A 19,546-nucleotide genomic window follows, 5' to 3' on the forward strand; every position below is an offset into this window, starting at 1 on the left:
GCTTTTCATTTAAAACAAAGCAAAAAAGGCATATCCCGGAATTCACAAAAGTTGAGGAGGGGAGGAGTCCATCTGGCATCTTTTTAGGTGAATCGTCCCATGGCTTGTTGTAAAACTATACAAATCAAGAACAGTAACATTTGGGCTTATGTTCAGCCAATAAAAAGAAATAAGCACAGGTCAAGACAGGCTGTCGAATGATGGAAGCCACCTTCTAAAGGAGGGGCAAATACCTTACAGCTCCAAGACGTCTTTATTTATTTCAAATTCCAATAGAGTGAATATGTTTTATCTAAATATCTTTTATCACACAGCTGTAACATTGAATCTTTTCTCAGAAATAGTTAAATACATCCATCTAGTTACAAATTCTAATATAAAGAGTACAAAATATAGCATTATAAACTGTATTTTTAAAAAGAAATACAAACTCTATGGTCTTCTGCGTCTTACCACCTCAAAGAATAGTTAGTGAAGTTGGTGAAGGAGGAACATTTGCTTGGTGGTCACTCATGCAGACATTGTCCCCGGGCGCCGCCATCGCAGCAATGACCAGTGTCCTAGATGGCCTTGTCGGCAGGGCTTTGTTTGTTGTTGTTGTTTTCTCAGCAAATACAAGCTGCTATTAGAATTTGTAAGCCTTAAAAAAACAAACCACATTCTGCAGGTGGTGGCAGGGAAGGGTCCTCCTGTCTTACAGAGGTTGGTCAGTCTCTCACAAGGCCAGGGGGTGCTTCTTCCCTAGAGAAGGGCACCCCCTAGGTGACCTGCATGATCTGCCCAGAGAGTGGCCATCCTCCTGAGTCCAAGGTGGTGAATCAATCACCAGTTGCCAGCCTCTGAGTGGCCGGAGGTAGAACTGGCCACCTGCTGGGCTGAAGGGGCACCTGGAAGGCCTGTGACTCCTGTCCAGATGCCTCGCAGCAGCCAATCAGAAGAGGCTTCCCTGCAGCCTACTGCGACACTGGCGCTCTTATTTTGATGGAGTGACCTCGTGCTGCCTTGAGCACCTAATTTTCAGAAACCAGTGTCTTTCAGGACTTAAAAAATAAATAAGTAAATATTGGAAAAAACTTCTTAAAATATCAAATACTTGTCAGAACCAAAAAGGCAAAGTCCACTAGACTGGGAAAGTGTACTATGCCGGGAAGGTGGAACTGTCTCCTCCTAAGACTGAAGAGAATCGCAAGAGGCAGCAGAAGTGTGGACAAGTACCCTGGGCAACTCCGCAGGGGAGACAGCTAGAACCCACTATTTATTTATAACTTGCGAATTTAAATCTTCATTCTCTGAATTAAGAAAGACTAAATCACCTAAAAGATTTTGAGAAACTCTGTATGTTATTTGCATTTGAAAGGAGGAAGAAGTGTGAGAGAAGAGGTAAGAGAAAGGGAGACAAAGAGGCCAAGGGAGGACGGAGCAAGGCAGGAATCAGGGACAGCGCAGGGTGGAAAGGCAGGGCAGACACACAGAGCAGCTGCAGTGTAGACAATCAAACCCTTTATTGTCTAAGGTACATTAGACGCAACACTGTAAAAATCCCGTTAGGAAACAAGGAGACAGCAGATTCATAGAGGTAGTAGGAACTCTGTAACAGTCAGAAATGTGGAAATTATCTCAGGGGGAGCAAATCAAAACAGATTGGCTAAATAAATAAGAAAATACAAATCATATTAAATACTATGGTTGAGCTGAACATGAATGAATTAACAAACCAGCCCAATACTGATGGCCAGCGGGACAAAGAGGCCATACACCCAGACCAGCACAGAGCTGGTCCCAGAGAGAGTGTGAGTGGGGCAGGAGGAGGCGGGGATGAAAATTCTATCTCTGTGCTTTGTGAACCAGGCCTTCCCGGGATTGGCTGTTCTCCTGGCTGCTCTTCGGACAGACACTGAGCTGCAGGGACCCCATGCACCCGTCTTTCCCCAACCCAACTGGGAAGGAGGTCCACTGGAAGACAGACCCTTCCAGCTCTCGATGCCAGGTGTAGCTTCGGACACAGTAAAAACGCAGACGACACCTTTGTGTCCCTTTGTGTAGAGAACTTTTAATAACTAAAGCACAGAAAGAGATGGGGCCGAATCACAGCCCCACACATCCTAACTGCCACCTTCACGTTCAGCCAAGAAAACAAAAAGGCAGAGAATGCAGAAACGATGGGGGGAAGCTACCCCATCAGAATGAGCAAACACAAATCAACAGGAAGGTACTCTGCTGCCTCAGACGGAGAGAGGAATGTGTCTCTACGACCTGTTCAAGGTAATGTCTCAGAACCATCAACATTCCCAAACACTCGGACATGGCAAGCCTTTCTCATACATACCTGGTGTAGGAGGATCAGGAAAAAAATAAGTAAAAAAAATAATTATATATATACATATATATGCATATATGTATCTGCTAGCCAGTTAACATTGCATTGCTTGCAAGTGTCGCAGTCACCTGAACGGTCAAGTAATTAAAACAGTAACAAGTAGAATCCAGAATCAAACATTAGCTAACAATAACAATAACAATAATAATAATAATAATATAATAATAATCCAACAGATCATTAGAACAGAGAAACCACACGCCAGGGTTCATGTATACATGTGTGTTTGAACAAGTCTTTGTATCAGAAGCCCATTTCCTACAAAAACTGCACTGATCCACTATTGTGTTAAGTAAACTGTCGCTCTCACCAGTATATTAAAGGTTAGGATAATTTCTGTACATGTAAAATTATTGCTTTTTTTGAAAAATATATTTAGCATGCTCGTCTTAATCCATTTCCTGCCTTTACAAAATTTCACAATAAAAAAAAACTAGTAAAGCTTTTGCAAAAAATTTCACAGAACGTTTTCATTCAAGGCAGCAGTAACTTTCGATAATGCATAAAATCATATGTGCAAACATCTGGAACTTGCAGAAGGATCGCCATCACACACAGTGTCATAGCAACGGGGAAAGGAAATGCTGCTACCTGCGGAGTACAGTTCCGAACGCACACGCTGCGTGGGCTCAGGGCCTCTGCTAGGGCCTTCACCCCACCGCAGAAGCGTGAACTTGCGTGACTAAGGAAGAGGTATATAAAGCCGTCCTCGCCCTCGGGCCTGGTGCCCTCCCACCAACCTGTGAACACAGTCACTCGTCCGATGGTGGTCACCAGGCCCAAGGGGGAGAGACATCTATATGCTGGGGTGGTGTGGGGGAGAGGTCAGGATGGGGAGGGGAGCAGAAGGTTCCAGAGCAATAGCACCCTAATGATTTAGGGCCCCCATTCTGCTCAAGGATTCTTCTGCCATCACTAACACAGGCCCAAACTGGGAGGATTCAGTGGCTTCATCTGTTAAGACATGTAGTCTTCTCCTGTGAGCAGTTTGCAGAATGTAGCCCTGTTACAAAAAGGTCCTGAGAATAAACAAAGACGCCTGCTCTTAGTGTTCAACTAACTCTCTTTGCAAAGTAGGTTTAGATGTGTTCCCACCTCTGCCGTGCCTCCTGTGCCAGGCGCGGCCCAAGTGGTGAAAACACAGAGCAGGAGGGGGCGTGAGCGGCTCAGAGGGGGTCATGGCCAGACCTCCGGACTGCGAGGCTCTGTCTGTCATCGCCCTGCCTTACCAAGCGTGAGCACCACCAAGCCTTACAGCTCCTGACCCCCACCCTCCATCTTACCTGCTACTGATACCCACTGAGGCAGGGAGAGGCGGTAGTGCAGACCCTCCACAGCCTCCGCTCCCCAAGTCCTGACCGCAAGCACTGGAGCACCCTCCTAACGCGCTTAGCTTGTCCCTCCATCCAAAACACACCCAGTATCTTTTTTCCAGTGTCTCATGCTTGTCTTTGAGTAATACCAATGCCTTGAGCTCCCACTGTGCCTGCCAGTACCACTGCTTACCATGAGGAGACACAGGCCATGGTTATGAGCACATACATGTGTCTGAAAGAGCTACACGGAATTCTAGGCATAGCATCTTTGCTGTCCCTAACGGTGACCAAAGGGAGGCATCTCCCTCGGTCTGCTCTAGCATAGCAGCTCCCGGATCTAAGGTTATCTGGTCAGGAGACCCTGGCTCTTCTTCTCCAAGGTGGCCATGGTCACTGCTGGGAGCCTTCCAATCACCCGTGAGGTCGCGGTCAACACCATCACGGGGTCGAGCGCTGGAGGCGTGTCTCTAGGTCCCCTTTCGGAGGGGCCCCGCAGGCACAGTCCCTGGGCTAGTATGGTCTCTCCCCTGCAAAAGAAAGAAAGCAGCAGGCAAGCTCAGTTGTCTTCCAGTCCCAAGAGTGTTTATCCTATGAATTTTCTTAGCAAGACCCAAATACAGGGCGCCCTTCACAAGCAGAGTGGCAGAGGCAACCAAGGCCTCTCTGTGTGAGGGGCAGCTCATTCTACACCAGCATGAATACTGTGTTTTCACCTTGTTGTCCTCCAGGGGGCAGCACTAGGAAATCGTCCCCAGAGTTAGCATCAGGGGTTTCAGGGAGCAGACAGCAATGGCAGACCTGGCTCCAAGCAGAGGAATGGAGGTTTGAAAAGCACACGTCTACAGTACGGAGCAGATTCCAGGTGAACACCAGAGCTTCCAGGGGAACATGGAGCCATACGCCAGCAAAAGAAAAGCCCACATCCATCTGTGGGAACCCAATAGCACTTCCCTTGGTTGCACAAACATGTCCCACAGTGGAGAAGCAGAAGAGCTAGGCTATAAGTCAAATGAGCAGAGACAAGTGGGAGGCAGGTATGAGCCTGGACAGTGCTGCCCAGTGAGCTGGGCGCCCTGGGGCTTTAATTTCAAGGTTCTAACAGCGGGTCTCACACAGAATGTTTGCTGGCCAAGACACAGCAGAAACCAGAGAGAATTGGAGAATGTCTGAGGGACAAGGTCACTAGCTCCACCTGCACAGGAGGACAGAGAAGCAGCATGGGCTGCCTTTCCTTTTTTTTCTTTTTTTACATTTCTTGTTAGTTTGATTAATGGAATTATTTTTCCAGCTTAACTATTTTAAACTAACATTTAGAATAATAAAGAAAAACCATTAATCATAGTCTTTAAATTCTGACAATAAATCCAAACAAATCAAGATGCTCTATTTCACATTACAGAGAAACTCTAAACTGGGGAGTTGGGTGGGTGATTGGGTTGGTTTCAAAAGTTCTTGTAACTCCTTTTAAAAATATCTTACTCCATGTATGTAGTCACAGTGTGTGCACACGGGCATACACACTGCAGTGCACGTGTGGAGGTCAGGGAACAGTGTGCAGGAGCCCTTCCAAACTTCATGAATGACTCAGGTCATGCATACTGCGTGTGTGCACGTGTGGAGGTCAGGGGACAATGTGCAGGAGCCCTTCCAAACTTCACGCATGACTCAGGTCCTCAGGCTAGGCAGCAAGCAATTTACCCACGAAGCCTCTCCCCAGCTACTAGTTTAACTCTGAGTTGTTGAACAATAAAATCATGATCAAAACAGTTTCTCTGAAATATTAGACAGTCTTTACCATGGATCAGGAACACCCACACTTTAGCATATAATTTTCAAAAAGTATTTGTTTTTTTCCCTAAGGACAGATGCTGAGGAATACCAGAACCTAAACATGGACATGATACATCATCCTTAAGTAAAAACTCTCCTTGGAAACTTGGTTTGGAATACTGTCCACCCTGTGATGGAGCACATTAAACAAAGACGGACAGTGGGCTGTGAGGGCCACCCTCCAATCAGGAGGCTGCACCTGAATGCCCTCCCACCGAGAAGGAAACAGTTCCTTAACTCAAGGCCAAGACCTTTCATTTCCTAAGTTTATGTTTTTACTTTGTTTTTTACAATAATTGAGAGATAGCAAGCAGGTCAGACAACAGGTCACGTGGCCAGAGCTGTAACTTTCAAGGTACAGCCACAAGCCTCTTACTTCCTGTTAGAGACATGTGAACTGGTGACGTGGCTTTCTGAAGGCCCTGGGCTCTGTGCTCTAGGACAGGCCTACACAGGCCACAAACAGGAAAAAAGATTACCCTCAGGTACAGCAGCAAATTAGCTCCCCTGCTACTCTGAGTTCACGTATAAAAAAGGCCGAGAGACGACAGGGTTAAAGCAATCACTTTCAGAGGTTTGCTAGATCCCATGCTGGTTCAATCGTGTCACCAGGAGGTGCAGCACATTTGATTTTCTAAATCTGATGTGGGAAACTGAAATACAGGTGTGCAAATGTTTTCCCAGTGGCTGTGTCAGAACACCAGGCTGAGTAACTCAGGGAAGGAAGGGACCTTTGAGCTCAAGGTTCAAGGGTAAAGTCTCTCACCTCAGGAAGCAAGGAGAGGAGAGGGAACCGGAAAAACCAGAAGAACCAGCTGGAAGAAAAGCCTGTGCTCAGCCCAGTACCCCAGCCCATGGGACAGTACTCCCCACACATACTGCTGTCCTCCCATCACAGACAGCCTAACCTAGAAACTCCCTCACAGGCATACCCAGAGGTGGGTCTTCCACAGGGGTCTAGACCCTGTAAGTTGACAGTGTTAGCCATGACAGTTGTTCTGTGGCTGTTAATGTAAAAACCTCAATGCCCCAACTCGCAAGAAGAGGTACTGGGAAACTCCATGCTGTCAAGACGACTCAAACCAGCGGTTCTCCTGGACTCTCCCTTTTATAAAGAAGCAGTGACTGGTGTCTCAAGTTCATCAGCACCCCTACAAGGGCTGGGTGAAGTGAAGACCAGAAGCTCCAGGCTGGTCCCTAGCATAAGCTACTACTGAAGGCCCGCTGCAGGAAGAAGCCTGTGCACACTGAAGAGACACAAGTGATGTGTTCTGGGTCCTGTGTGCACTCACACTGCAGGAAAGTTTCTTAAGACAGCTAATCACTAGGGTATCTGCCAACAGAGGCTCCCCGCACAGTGTGAGAAATAATCTTTCTGCATGCTGTGAATATGCAGCACTCTCATTGGTTAATAATAAAGCTGATTGGCATAGAGCAAGGCAGAACAAGGCTAGATGGGAAAGCCAGACTGAAAATGTTAGGGGGAAGAAGGACGGAGTCACAGAAATGCTAGCCAGTTGCCTAGGAAGACGCCACAAACCACATAGACTAATAGAAATGGGTCAATTTAAATGTAAGAGTTAGCTAGTAATAAACCTGAGCTATTGGCTGATTTATAAGTAATATAAGCCTCTATGTAGTAATCTGGGAACAGGTAGTTGGGACAGGAATTACATATGGTGCCCCACATTGGCCATCAGATGAAGTATTACTCTAATTATTCTTTAGCAATAAAAATTCAGGAGTCAGACATTGAGGTTAAGAGCCTGAAAGATCAGGGAAGCAGAAAAGCCAGCAGTTCTCACTGCCTGCTCCATTCCTTCCTCCAAACAGAGCAAGATGCCCAGCCCACTCCACTCCCTATCCCCCCACCCCCACCCCCCCTCCCTGTGCCTTACTACTTCCTCTCTCTGTCCTCGGTCTTCCAAAACCTCTGTGGTTAAGTTTGGTTAGCTAGTAGCTAACTCTGCCCTCTGACACCAAGCAAGCTTTATTTGTCAGAACACGATCAAAATATCACACAACATTGCAGTGCATGTCCTCCATGCCAGGTGCAGGGCATCTCCTGGGGACCATTGTGCCACCATTGCACAGGACTTGGAATTACCCCATCGAGGTGAGAGTCTTCTCCAAACTGTACCTAATAACTTAATTATTCATATCTCAGAGTCAAATGAGCTGAGCTTGAATGAACTGAATGTAGATAGCCATCAAACAAAGATTGCTGCCGAGATCTTTTTCTTCTCCAAGCTACCACTGAGTATTCCTTCCGGTATTGCTAAAAGTCTTCTTAAACAACATGAATTATTCTGGAAATGGGTTCACCCCGCTCCCCTACCCAGGCCTAGGAATAGGACAGGACCCCAGTCAGGCTCAGATCCCCGTCTTTCCTTATCCACAATATACATCCTGCCTGACTCTAACGTCTCTCAGACCCCTTCTCCATGCCTATGCCAACCAGGCTACACAGTCTCTCACTGGGATCCACTCACTGCCTCCAAGGGTTCATCTTCCTGGCTGTCCCCATGTCCAGCCTCAGAGCTGAAATCTGGATGTCACCTCTCTACTTCCAAACTCTGCTTCCTTCTGAATGGCAACGTCGCATGGTGACCAGATGCTCTGATTTCTCCAGACACGCACCCACACTTCTGCCTCCCGTGTCACCAAGCCCTCCTCCATCAGCTGATTTTCACACTGTTCTTCATGTTCTTCCTCCTTGATTCTTCCCCATGCTGGGCTCAAGTCCTCTGCCCCAGTAGGAGCTCCCAGACACCCAGCTTCTGCTCTGGCAGACACCATTCCTACTCCCCTCTTATAAACCACCCACCAGCCTTACCCACAGACTTCATCTCCCCAACCCACACAGGGCCTGGCACATGGGAGCTGTCAATACATTTGTCAATAGGTGAAATGATTATAAAACTTAATTTTCAAATATTGCCTCAATTGGGTAATTTGGCATCTTTTATGTACATATGTTAAACCCCATCAACTTTTGAGTATCACCTGAAATGATTTTAGCATAAATAGTGTTGTACAATCTACAAAAGCCCAGAGCCTCTAAAGCCCAATTTGAATATTAATTAGCTGATGTTAGGGGAGGACATTGATAGTCATAACAAGGTACATTTCTGGCATTAATGATGAGATAAACTAGTTCTAAATTAGTGTGTCCTATCAAGACTAAACTACAAGAGTCAGGAAGAAGGAAGAGCACAGCTTATGCCCCCCAACCATTGGCAGATGTATTTTCTGACAACAAATTTCTTTAAGAGTCTTACAGTTCCAAAATCTGTTAGCAAAAGATGGAATTTCCATAAGACCCAGAACATTCTATGATGAATTAACAAAAGTTACTTTTCAAGGTAAGGGAGGGCAAAGGGGCCAATGAAGCACAAGACCTTAAACATGGAATTAAACCAACTAGCTACTGGAGAAGAAGGGTGAGTCAAGCTGGAGTTCAACACAAGGGCCTGAGCTACTTCTGTCCTTCCAGACAAACGAGAGCCGACCTGCTGAGGCCTCATGGCAAAGCAAACGCGCACCTCAGGGCTGGATCCACACTAGCAAGATGTCAGTCCTGGGTGAACATGAGCTTGACCGTAAGAGGGCGGTGGCGATCAGTCTAAGTGACAGCAGGAGTTTAGAGACAGAGAGGAGACATCAGCATGCTTCTCTGCCAGCCTAAAACCTTAGCGACTTCAGCCGTCACGTTCCTGTTTCCATGTGACGAAAGCCTGGGAACAAACTAGGGAAGGATGAGTCACAGCAAGCAGGGTCCCCGTTCTAAGAAACTCGCTGGTTCTTGGCAGATCTGCCTAGTGCATCCCTCCCCATCAGATACACTTAGCGGGAGTGAGTCCTGGTGGTCTGGAGGTGGCCTGTGAGCAGGAAAGCCTAGGGTTCATTCTAGCCGTGATGCCCAAATGTAATCCTGTCCACATGACCTTCCTGTCACTACATCCCATGCATTCCACACAACGGTCCTTCTGTAGCAAGCGGCCATTAGTTCTGTCAGAGCAAACAGCACTAACCTGATTCAGGAGCAGGCCCTGTGCTGGGAAATCTTTCTATTCGGTATTCAGGAGAGGTTACATTTATTTCATAAACTGTCTCACTATCACAAAGGAATGACTTTATATTTTTAGACCACAGGTTTTACTGAAATGAGCTAAAAACAATGCTCAAAAGTGCCCCGAGGTTTCGTTATAGCGGGACCACAGTGGAGACCTTAATCCTGTCATCACAGGGCATGGGACACGTTAGGGGCAGGCACACAGAGCTGAGTCCAATCCTCCAGGCAGATCTTGGGCAAAGGGGAGAGTCTCCGCAGGTATGAGGGCTCCTAAAATACCTGATAACCAAAGCAATGCGAGGAGACTAGAGAGTGGGAGGGGCGGCGAGTGGGAGCAGCTGACTACACCACACTTGAGCCCAGAGTAACAGAAAGCACCTTGAGCACGGACCCCCTCAGACCCATATGAACCAAGCATGACACGAACTTTGCCACATCCCCACAGGAGAGGTGTGCAAGGACAGGTACACAGGCGTGCCGGTGCACAGGGGCCTTGCTCTACCAGGTGTTCACACAGCCGTGAAACACCAGGCCAGCATCTTTGACAGGCATCTCTTACAGAGGAACTCACAAGAAGTGCTCTTAAAGGAGACAAGATGTGATTTATCCACACGACAGCTCAGACCCAGACTAAGACTTTCCAATGTCTTCGTCGCCACTGGTCACCGCAACTCCCTCCCCTTAGCAGCGGCCACCATGGGCAAGTCTGTAGCAGCTGGCAGCTATGTGGCCTCCCGCTCTCTGTTCATCCCCAGACAGTGCTGGTTGGGTGGGCTCCAACGACACGGAATTATTCCACACTATACACAGGTGCCGTATACCCCAAGTCTCTGCAGACACACCGACACCCAGACATGCATCGTAGGACATACTTGTTTGGGGGCATCCGTGGAGGCTGTGTGAACTTCAGAACCTCGTGGACCGTCACACTCAAACACCACTGTGGGGAAAAAAAAGGTTTGTTAGCAGAGCGCTGGTGAGATTCTTGAGTGCAAATCCAAGAGGCCGTTAAGGAGAAAGTATCTTCACAGGAAGACATCAGTGCCTGGCCTGCAGCTGGAAAACACCAATTTCCCATAACACGGTGAGAAACCTCAATAATGGAAGCCTGGGGCCACTACCCTTCCTAATTCAGAATCTACACTGGGGAAAGCAAGCAGTAGCTGCATAAATTATCAGTGCGTAGTAAAGGGACCTGTTTTCTGCTCTGCTGGCCACCTGGCCCGAGTCCCTGAGCTCCTGTGTGTGTGTCCCCCACAGCTACACAGTGTGCCCATCTCCCTAAGACTGCTGCTCTGTGGTGACACACAGGCAGGCCACGCAGGTCTCAGGCCCGAGTTACACAGAGGGCTGGAGGCGCTTCAGGATGCCACTGATCAACCAAAGGGGTCTGAACATATTCACAGACCAGCTCTACCCATCGGGATGGAAGTCACCAAGTTTTGGGTTGGAAGAATCATGCCCTAACTGCTGCCCCTGATGATGGTGACATGGTAACTCATTGTCATCTCATACGGCCATGCCCCGTAGTGAGTGAATAGGCAAAGAAGAGCAATTGAGAGGTGAATGGCCCAGTAACAGCTCTGGCAAAGCTGAAACCTTAAATGTGTCCACTGTGGCAGTGAACGGCTCCTAGAAACGTCTCTGTGCTGCTTAGTCAACTTAACCTAGAGTCACCTGGAGGAAAGAATCTCACTGAGGAAATGCCTGGGGCAGGGGGACCTGTGGGCAGGTCTGTTCGCAGGGCAGGGTCTACTGTGGGCAGCACTGTGCAAAGACAGTGGTCTTGGGTTGTATAAGAAAGTTAACTAAGCACAGGCTGTAAGTGAGCCAGAAAGCATGCCAGCAAGGAACATTCCTTCACTGTTCCTGCTTTGACCTCTTACCCTGACTTCCCTCGATGACAGATCATGACCTGGAAGGACACGCCAAATAAACCCTAGCCTCTCTGAGTCATTTTTGGTTATGGCATTTGTCATGACACCAAAATGAAACTGGAACATATCCCCCGTCCCCCCACCGCCCGCCCCGCGTACAAACATGCGTACACTTGGCACTGGCCAGTCACACGGCACAGGGTTGTTACCTGTGTGTGCCCGAAGGTGTGCCCTGAGTTGGCTGGGCTGGTGGAAAGTCTTGCCGCACTCCACACAGACAAAGTCTCCCTGGCGGGCCTGTGTCCGCTGCGTCCCTGTTCGTGATGTGGCATAACGTGGAGATGAAGAGGAAAGAGAGAGGGGAGGGAGAGAGGGAGACACCATTAGTCTATGTGACATATCAATGTGAGAAGCCACCTCTGGGCCCTGGTGACAACCGTCAGCCTTGACTTGGCTTGGCTGACAAGCCGGGCACACACAGGGCTGCAAGAATGCATAAATTACAGGGAATTAAGCATACGCTCCAGGACCAGGACAGGGACAGGGTGGTACTGCCAGACTGCGTGGTGGGCACGTGGCTCCAAGCAGCTGGATACACACCGCCCAGATGTCACCTGGCTCTATCAAGCGGGGTAATAAACAAACGTGACATCAGTGTGGCAGGGACAGAGCCTGGAGTAACAGGAAGTGATTAGGAACAGGGTCCACCGTGCCCACAGTTGCAGTCCCAGGAGACAGACTCAGAGCAGTGGCCATCAACAGCCACCCCAGCTATGACCCCCACCTGTCTGCCTCTGGAGCTCTTGACTGCCAGCAAGCAGCAGGCGGTAGCCCCCAGTGTAGGCTGTGCCTTCAGCAAGGCAGGAAAGCAACAGGTAACTATATACCCTGAGCCTGTGTTCTGGGCTTCCCTCAGAGCCAGGGGCATCATGTGACTTTGCCAGGAGAGGGACTCCCCTTGGTTCCTTCTCCCGCTTCCTGTATGGCCTACTGCAAAGAGCCTTCCTCCACTGTGTGTCCTTCCCCAGTCACTGAACTGAACAGGAGCTGGAAGTTGCTCCTGTACCACGAGCCCTTTAAATGTCTCCTTTACCTGGATGCTGACATCCCTAACATCCGAAAGGTGACCATCAAGGCAAGCAGAAAGGATTGCAGGAGGATACCTAACTCCAGGACTGTCTCCTAAGTCTCCATAATCAACGGGTAAGAACTGGCTACAACTGCATCCCATTCCTTACTGAGCAAATGAAGGAAACGAGTCTGCACCGTGAGACCCTGCAGACTATGGCACTTCATCTCGAGATGCAGACTTCCTTGAGACACAAAGATGGCTAAGAACTAACAAGAAGTCACTGATGAAAGCTCACAGCTAACACTCATGGTGGAAAATGAGGGTGACTCCATGAGAAAGACCACAGGTCTCATGGTCATGTGGCCTCTCTCTAACATATGACCTGGACAATGGGTCCAGGGAAAAAAGGCAAAGCCATCAGACCTCACCAAGACAGACAATGGAAAAGCAACCCACACAGTGACAAGGCCGCCTGCAGGGGAATGTATGTGACCCACACCTCACATCACAACAGACAGAACCAGGCACCTTCAGGGCACAGAGGATCCCGGTGCCAACAGAGCTCAGCCACCCAATCAGATCCCGAGTTCTGCAGGCTTAGCGTCACACTTCCACAACAGAGCTCAGCCACCCAATCAGATCCCTGGGTTCTGCAGGCTTTAGCTTCACACTTCCACTCCAGTCAAGTGCTGACAGGAAGCCTGTGGAGAGCAGTCTCCTTTCTGGGAACGCTCATCTAAAAAGGGATCCGTCCCCTTCAGTTTCTACCCCGCTGAATGCCTGACCACGGCCCGCTCACAGCTCTTCTAGAACCTTCCTAGGTATACTTCTCTGGCACCAAAACACTTTATCAGCCACACCAGAGACACCAAGGGATAACAACAGTGCCAACAGCTGCCCTACCACAGTCCCCATCTCTAAGTCACTATCTTTCTCTAACTATTTTTGTCTACTTCCTGTCCAAGCAGTGTGCGGGTTCGCTGAGCTGACACACATCCACCACAGCACCTCCCTTCTACTTTTTAAGAAAGGACATTTGCCCATGACAGCCAATGATAGCACACCCAAGCTGCTAGAGAATTCCAAGTTACTCAAAAAATCTCTGCAATTTGAATGGAAGACTACCCTGGGAACACAGACAACTGCAGTGTGTTTGCCTAGAGCCTCGGGCTGTGGAGAGAGGTGAGAGGCTCTCCACACAGTGCACAGAGAGAGGAGACAGGCTCTCCACAGTGAGGACACACCTCTGCCCGTGCACAGAGACTTGTGCAAGATGACAGGGTTTCTCACCATAACCTTGCGATGGGTGATCTGTGAGAAGAAAGACAAGGCTAGAAACTACTCAAAACAGTGACACAGGTTGTAGGTTTTAAGTTCCAATAAGGAAGCACAGGCACACTGTTTTATCTAGAATTATCTCTTTTCCCTGTCTGCAATCCATATTATCATATAACACAGGCAGGGCAGACTGAGGACACAGTGACTTTCCACGACTACTGTATTAACAAACCACCGATGGTACACCGTGGGTTTCCAGACTACATAGTCACTCTGTAGAAAGACAGTGAAGACAGCTGGGTCTATTCTGAGTCCTGGCCCCTAAGGCGGCAACAAAAGTAGGGGCCCCACAACCCATCCCTACAAAAGCATCATCCAGACTAACACAAATTAACATAAGGCACACAGGGCAGGAGCAGCATGGGCCAGAAGGAGTGCGGGAGAGGGACTTTCAAAGCAGGCCATCTTCTTCCTGTCTCCACAGCCTGAGGTCCTAGGGAAGCACACGGGAGCTGTTGGCGCCCAAGCTAGTACCCCATTCACATAGCAGATAGTCTGATTAACTGAAACTTTTAGGGCCTCCTGAGTGTGGGATCCCTGGCGGCCGAGCTCACCAAGGCATACACCAGCAGTAAAGAGCCAGACCCGTCACAGAGGCCACCAGCAGTAACTGGTTTAAAGAGAGGATCAGAGTCGGTCACTAGAACATGTGTGGACATCCGGGTCAGGCACCAAAGGTCAGGACGACGGGGGAAAGAGATGACAAGAACTGGACAGCCATAACAGGTGGCTGTCCTCCTGTGGGGCCCAAGAAGACACGCACCGGGGGGACAGAGAACAGCCTCCCACCCGCAGCTGGCCCTTCTGGCACCTCACGACAGGGCAATCCACAAACAGCACAGGACTGCGGGCCCAAGAACCTCCCACATAGCCAAAACCGAGACCGAGAAAAAGGAACCTCACCATCAGACAAAGCCCCAAATGAAGTGAAAACCAACAACCTCACCAGAAACCCACTGCCACAGAACATTAGACTACCAACCCAGGTCTCCGGGGGTGCCACAGCCTGGCAGTACCCTAATGGTGCTGCCAAGATCCCAGATCTGAGTACTGGATTACAAAGACAGCTACGTCAAGGAGTAACGGCTTCAAGAAGCTATGGGCTCATGACATAGGAAGCTACTCAAGGAAACGGTTACGCCAGCTGGGAGTGGCATGGATTTGCCTTTCTGATGCAGAGGTTCACTTAGGGAGCGAGGCTGGCCTTGAATTTGCCTTCCTGTCTTCTTGCTGTGTTCTAACAGGTAACAGGCTCTCCATTTCCCTGTGGAAGCGACCTTTGATTTATAATCAAGAATGGTGCCATCATTCAGGGCCACCAGGGCCCAAGGCATCTCGGACCAGCAGGGAAAATCTGCAGGCAGGCTCTTAGGAGCGCTACTAGCCACTGATACTCCATATGTCCACGTGATGCCCAAAACTTGCCACCTCACTCACACCACTCATCAGTTCACAAACTTATTAAAAATCACTGTCCCCTGCCCCGCCAAAACCACTTCCAGATTGCATGAATTTTGTCTTTAGACTTGGGCCCCATTTCCAAGATACTATCTATGCATAGGGAACTATTCCAAAATCTCAAAAGATCTAAAATCCAAAACACCCTGGCCCCAAGCGCATGAAATCCTGGACCAGCACTGCTATGAGCTGTCGAGAATGACAAGGAGGACAGGAGACACCATTACGTACTGCTTGAGAAGCAGAGACAGCTCAATCCTCCAGTCCTCATTCATACATCCAAGCTCCAGCAAGACCCTGCCGGCAGGGTCTTGCCTATGCACCCTTTCTATTATTTAAATACAAATATAAGACCTAATCATCACATCCAATGGACAGTTTCTCTTTTAGGAAGCAACCACAGTGAATGTGGACCAACACTTTGTTTAACGTGCCCACATGAAGTGTGGTCAGACCTGTCTGCTTCTGTCAAGCTGCAGTGTTATAGAGTAAATTAAGTGGGTTTCTAATTCAGTATCCACAGGAAGGGGATAGTCAAAGATTGAGACTGACCCAGACACACAGTCTCTAGGGGGAACTGTTGAGCTCCGGGTAGCCAGGTCAGGAAGAGCCTGCAACTTGCTGGTGTCTCTCTACCTTGAAGACTCAGGCAGGAAAGTATGTATACCCATGACCTTTAGGGCAGCCAGGGAGGAGGGGGCCCACCCTTCTTACCTCTGTGCTCAGGCCCAGGGCTGTTGACACCCCAGCCCTGGTAGAGTGTGGCGAAGTCCTTTGGAATGTACGTCTTAAAGATACTGAGGATGTCCAATCGTTTCTCCTGCCCCTCAGCTGCCGGCTCCTGCTTGATGGAGTGTAAGATGGGGGGCGCACCAGGTGGGGCCTGCAAGGCTGCGTCCCCTCTGGACCCCGCTGCACAGGTGGCTAGCGTTCTCAGCTCCTGGGCCGCCTTCACAGGGGGTTCTCGGGGAGGTAGAGGAGAGCCTCCTTCGACTTTCGTGGGAGGCTGACCCTGAGGCTGAGGACTGAATTTGGTTTTCAGAGAGTCTGGGGCACTGTGCTTATTCGGAGGGGCAAAGCCAGCCCCCACTGCAGGGACCCCGAGTTTCTCCACCGGCTTGCTATTGGCTGAGGGCTGGGCACCTACACGGGTTATAACCGAGGGTGTGGGGGTGGCACTTCTGCTGAGGCCCCCACTGCCTGGGGAAGGTGCCAACTTGGAGCTGGCCTCCTGCTTGGGTTTGGTCAGGGGTCCCTGCACACCAGCACTGGGAGGCTCCTGGCTATGGCCAGCTCTGGTCTGTCGATATCCATCGGGGCTGGAGGCCCACAGAGCACAGGGGCCCCCAGAATGGCTCTCCTTATTCTTAGGCATGCTAGCGGCTTTTGTGGTCACCCCAAGTGGAGAAGAGCTGCTCTTTGATCCTGGTACCCCACCTGGCACCTGGGTGCGGGTAAAGCGAGCAAGGAGCAGTGGCTGGCACTCCTTGCCCCCGAGAGCAGGCGGAGGACCTGTGCGCCCACTGCGAGCAAGGAAAACCAGGCTGCTGCGAATGCTCTTGTGGCCGTTGGGCTGAGTCCAAGGGGGCGCCACAGAGCTGCAGCTGACCCTGTGCCAGATGCGCTTGTGCATCCACAGAACCTCGGGGTAGTAGGTCTTGTGGTTACAGTAAGGACACGGGTGAATGACCAGGGCCGCCTGCAGGGAGCATGCGTCCTTACTGCTGGGGTCATCCCGGCTCGACTTCATACTCAAGTCCAGCGGAACCAAGTCAGGGGCGGGTGCCCGCTTTCCTGCCCCACAGTGCTCCTTGTGCAAATCGGACAGCTTTTCTTTTGAATGCCCAGCCTGGCTGTCCAAGGTGAGCTGCAGGCTAGATATTTCCATGCTCGAAGGGAAGTCCACCCGGTCAATCGTGCTGGGCACCTCCTGCTTGGGGTGAAATGCTGGCATCTTTAAGTCAAGAGAAAATCTATGCTGCTCGGGACCTTTGGCAGTCTCTCTGCTGCTGCTTTCAAGTATGGACACGGATGGCGTGGCAATCCCCACCTTGGGCTCGCTGACGTCTTTCTCTGGCAGGTTATTTCCGAGTTTGTGACTCTGGTCTCCGTTGGAGAACACGGTGGATACCACCTCTCCAGAAGAGCAGCAGTGCCGTGGCTGGCCCCCTGCAGGATGCAAAATGTAAAAGGGGACGTTAACCACTCCTCATCAGAACAGAGTAAGACACGGGGCATCGAGAGGCTAGGCAGGCATTCTAGGACATGCCTGCCTCACATCAGGACCAGGGCTTGGTATCAGCAAACAGGGTGTTCTGAGATTGGGTCTGGAATAAACTAGAGAGAGGTAATGCTGTTATCAAGTGGGCTGTCAGTTTTCAACCCACTGAAATGACCCAAAAGATGGGCGAAGAAATGACAATATCTTGTTACATGTAACTACACCAATACTGATTAAAGAGGAGGTGGCCAGTTATAATTAGAAACTGAGGGCTAGCAAGAAGGCTCACTGGGGAAAGGCCCTTGCTCCTTGCTGCCAAGCCTGAAGACACGAGTGGGATCCCCAGATCCCACGCTGTAAACAGAGGGAACACGGAACCCCACATTACCCTCTGATCTCCGTGTGCATTCTGTAGCATGCAATGCAGTCCCACACATGTTACATGTACACAAACAACCAACTGTAATAAAATAACACTTTCAAAGAAACGGGGAAGGGGGCTTAACTGTGACCACATAGTAATTTACATGCTCTAGAACTCTCTGCAAGGCATTCATGCAATCTGTGGTCGCCACAGAGCATTCTTTGGTAAAAGCCAGCACGGAGGCCTCCATAACCCTGATCACACTGAACAGTAGGGAAACACATGGTCCCCAAGACCGTAGCCCTCACATCAGAAACTGCAGGCTACAGAGTAACTTTAGCCCAGCCTTTAGAATCCTCCTCATCATGAAAGCCTCTTTTAACTCTAAAATCTCGATACTAAGTTTCCCTTCCCAGGCCTGTGCCTATGCACCCCTGCTCTGTTAGGCTAGGTCTCTCTACAGTGTCCCCTACAGTCACCCGAAAACTGAGGGAATCCTGAGTGTCTCACTAAGCTTGGGCTCCACTTGTGGGGATGGAGAGCTCAGTGCAGGGGAGGTGGGTGCAGATGGGAGGGTATTCTGTGGTTCCACACCCAGACCCCTCACCTAGAAGGAGCACGTGCTGGCCACACTGCCCACTGGTTAGGGCTAGGCTCTGCACTGCTGCAGCAAAGTCTCCTTTAAATTTTTGTACTGATGTCCTGGTTTGATTGACACCTGGGTCTGAGCCTAGGACAGGACATACCTTGACAAAGTCTACCTTAAATTTTCACTATGTCTTGGGACTATTCACAATTGGATGTGAATCTGCAGGAGGTGCCCCGGAGATGCCCAAGGCCTCGCTAGAGAACACAAAGACTCTTTACCACTGATGAACCACAGGGCCTTTGGCTCACAGCCCTGACCCTTAGAGTACTGCCTGAGATGTCCAGAGTCACTCGTGAGAGGGCCAGGAGTTTCCCAAGACTCCAGAGATCCGAGTATCGAGTAGAATGTAGGTGTTGTCTTACTCAGTTCTTTTAAAGTATTCTCTGTAAGTTAGAGAGATAGGGCTCGGGAACGTTATCAGACAAACTGTGACAAAGGCCCCTTTGTCAGGGCAAGAAAGCACCTATGGCAAACAGCGTCCTGAGAGGAGGAACAGAGATGATGCTCCTTTCCGAGGAGAAGGGGCTAGCAGGCATGATTCTCAACTCCAGTCTCCTAACAACTGGAACAGGATGCTGAGGTCAGGCAAGATGGGGGGGGGGGGGAGGTGTCCACGTTCACACTCTGCTCAGTTCCAAAAAGCCGGCTGAAGGTGACTGAGAGTCAGGGAACTCATCTGTTCTGAGTCTATGCTAGAGTGACTTAGAAACCACACGGCAGACATCATCGTCACTGCCTGGAATGTGGACACCATGAGACTTTGGGAAACGAGAAGAAAGGGAACATGAGTGGGGTGGGACCGTGCTTCCTAGCGGTAATGGCATACAGATTCAACACTGAGCTGCCCTGGAGGAAGCGGACGTTCATCCCCGACATCCGGCAACCACGGCTCTTCTCGGGGGTCCCAATCATGACTCCTCGGTGGGGGCTTTGGAACCAGGACCATGAAGAGACCCTCTAACCGTGCCA

The 19,546-nt window shown here is 49.8% G+C and overlaps 1 protein-coding gene across 4 annotated transcripts in view; it reads right to left on the reverse strand.

Annotated features, from left to right (window-relative positions):
* Positions 1 to 241: 241 nt before the first annotated feature.
* The window catches only part of Znf516 (zinc finger protein 516), an 88,588-nt gene continuing 69,283 nt past the window's right edge, over positions 242 to 19,546 (reverse strand). For all 4 annotated transcript variants that reach the window (XM_057788840.1, XM_057788841.1, XM_057788838.1 and 1 more), the window contains exons 3-6: positions 16,058 to 17,512; positions 11,685 to 11,789; positions 10,471 to 10,538; positions 242 to 4,220 (exon numbers count right to left, since the gene is read on the reverse strand). In XM_057788840.1, coding sequence (XP_057644823.1) covers positions 4,161 to 4,220; positions 10,471 to 10,538; positions 11,685 to 11,789; positions 16,058 to 17,512 — 1,688 coding nt within the window. In that variant the 3' untranslated portion in view covers positions 242 to 4,160. The remainder of the gene's footprint in view (positions 4,221 to 10,470; positions 10,539 to 11,684; positions 11,790 to 16,057; positions 17,513 to 19,546) is intronic.

Source organism: Chionomys nivalis, chromosome 14 (genome assembly GCF_950005125.1).
Source record: "Chionomys nivalis chromosome 14, mChiNiv1.1, whole genome shotgun sequence".
In the NCBI taxonomy this organism is placed as follows: domain Eukaryota; kingdom Metazoa; phylum Chordata; class Mammalia; order Rodentia; family Cricetidae; genus Chionomys; species Chionomys nivalis.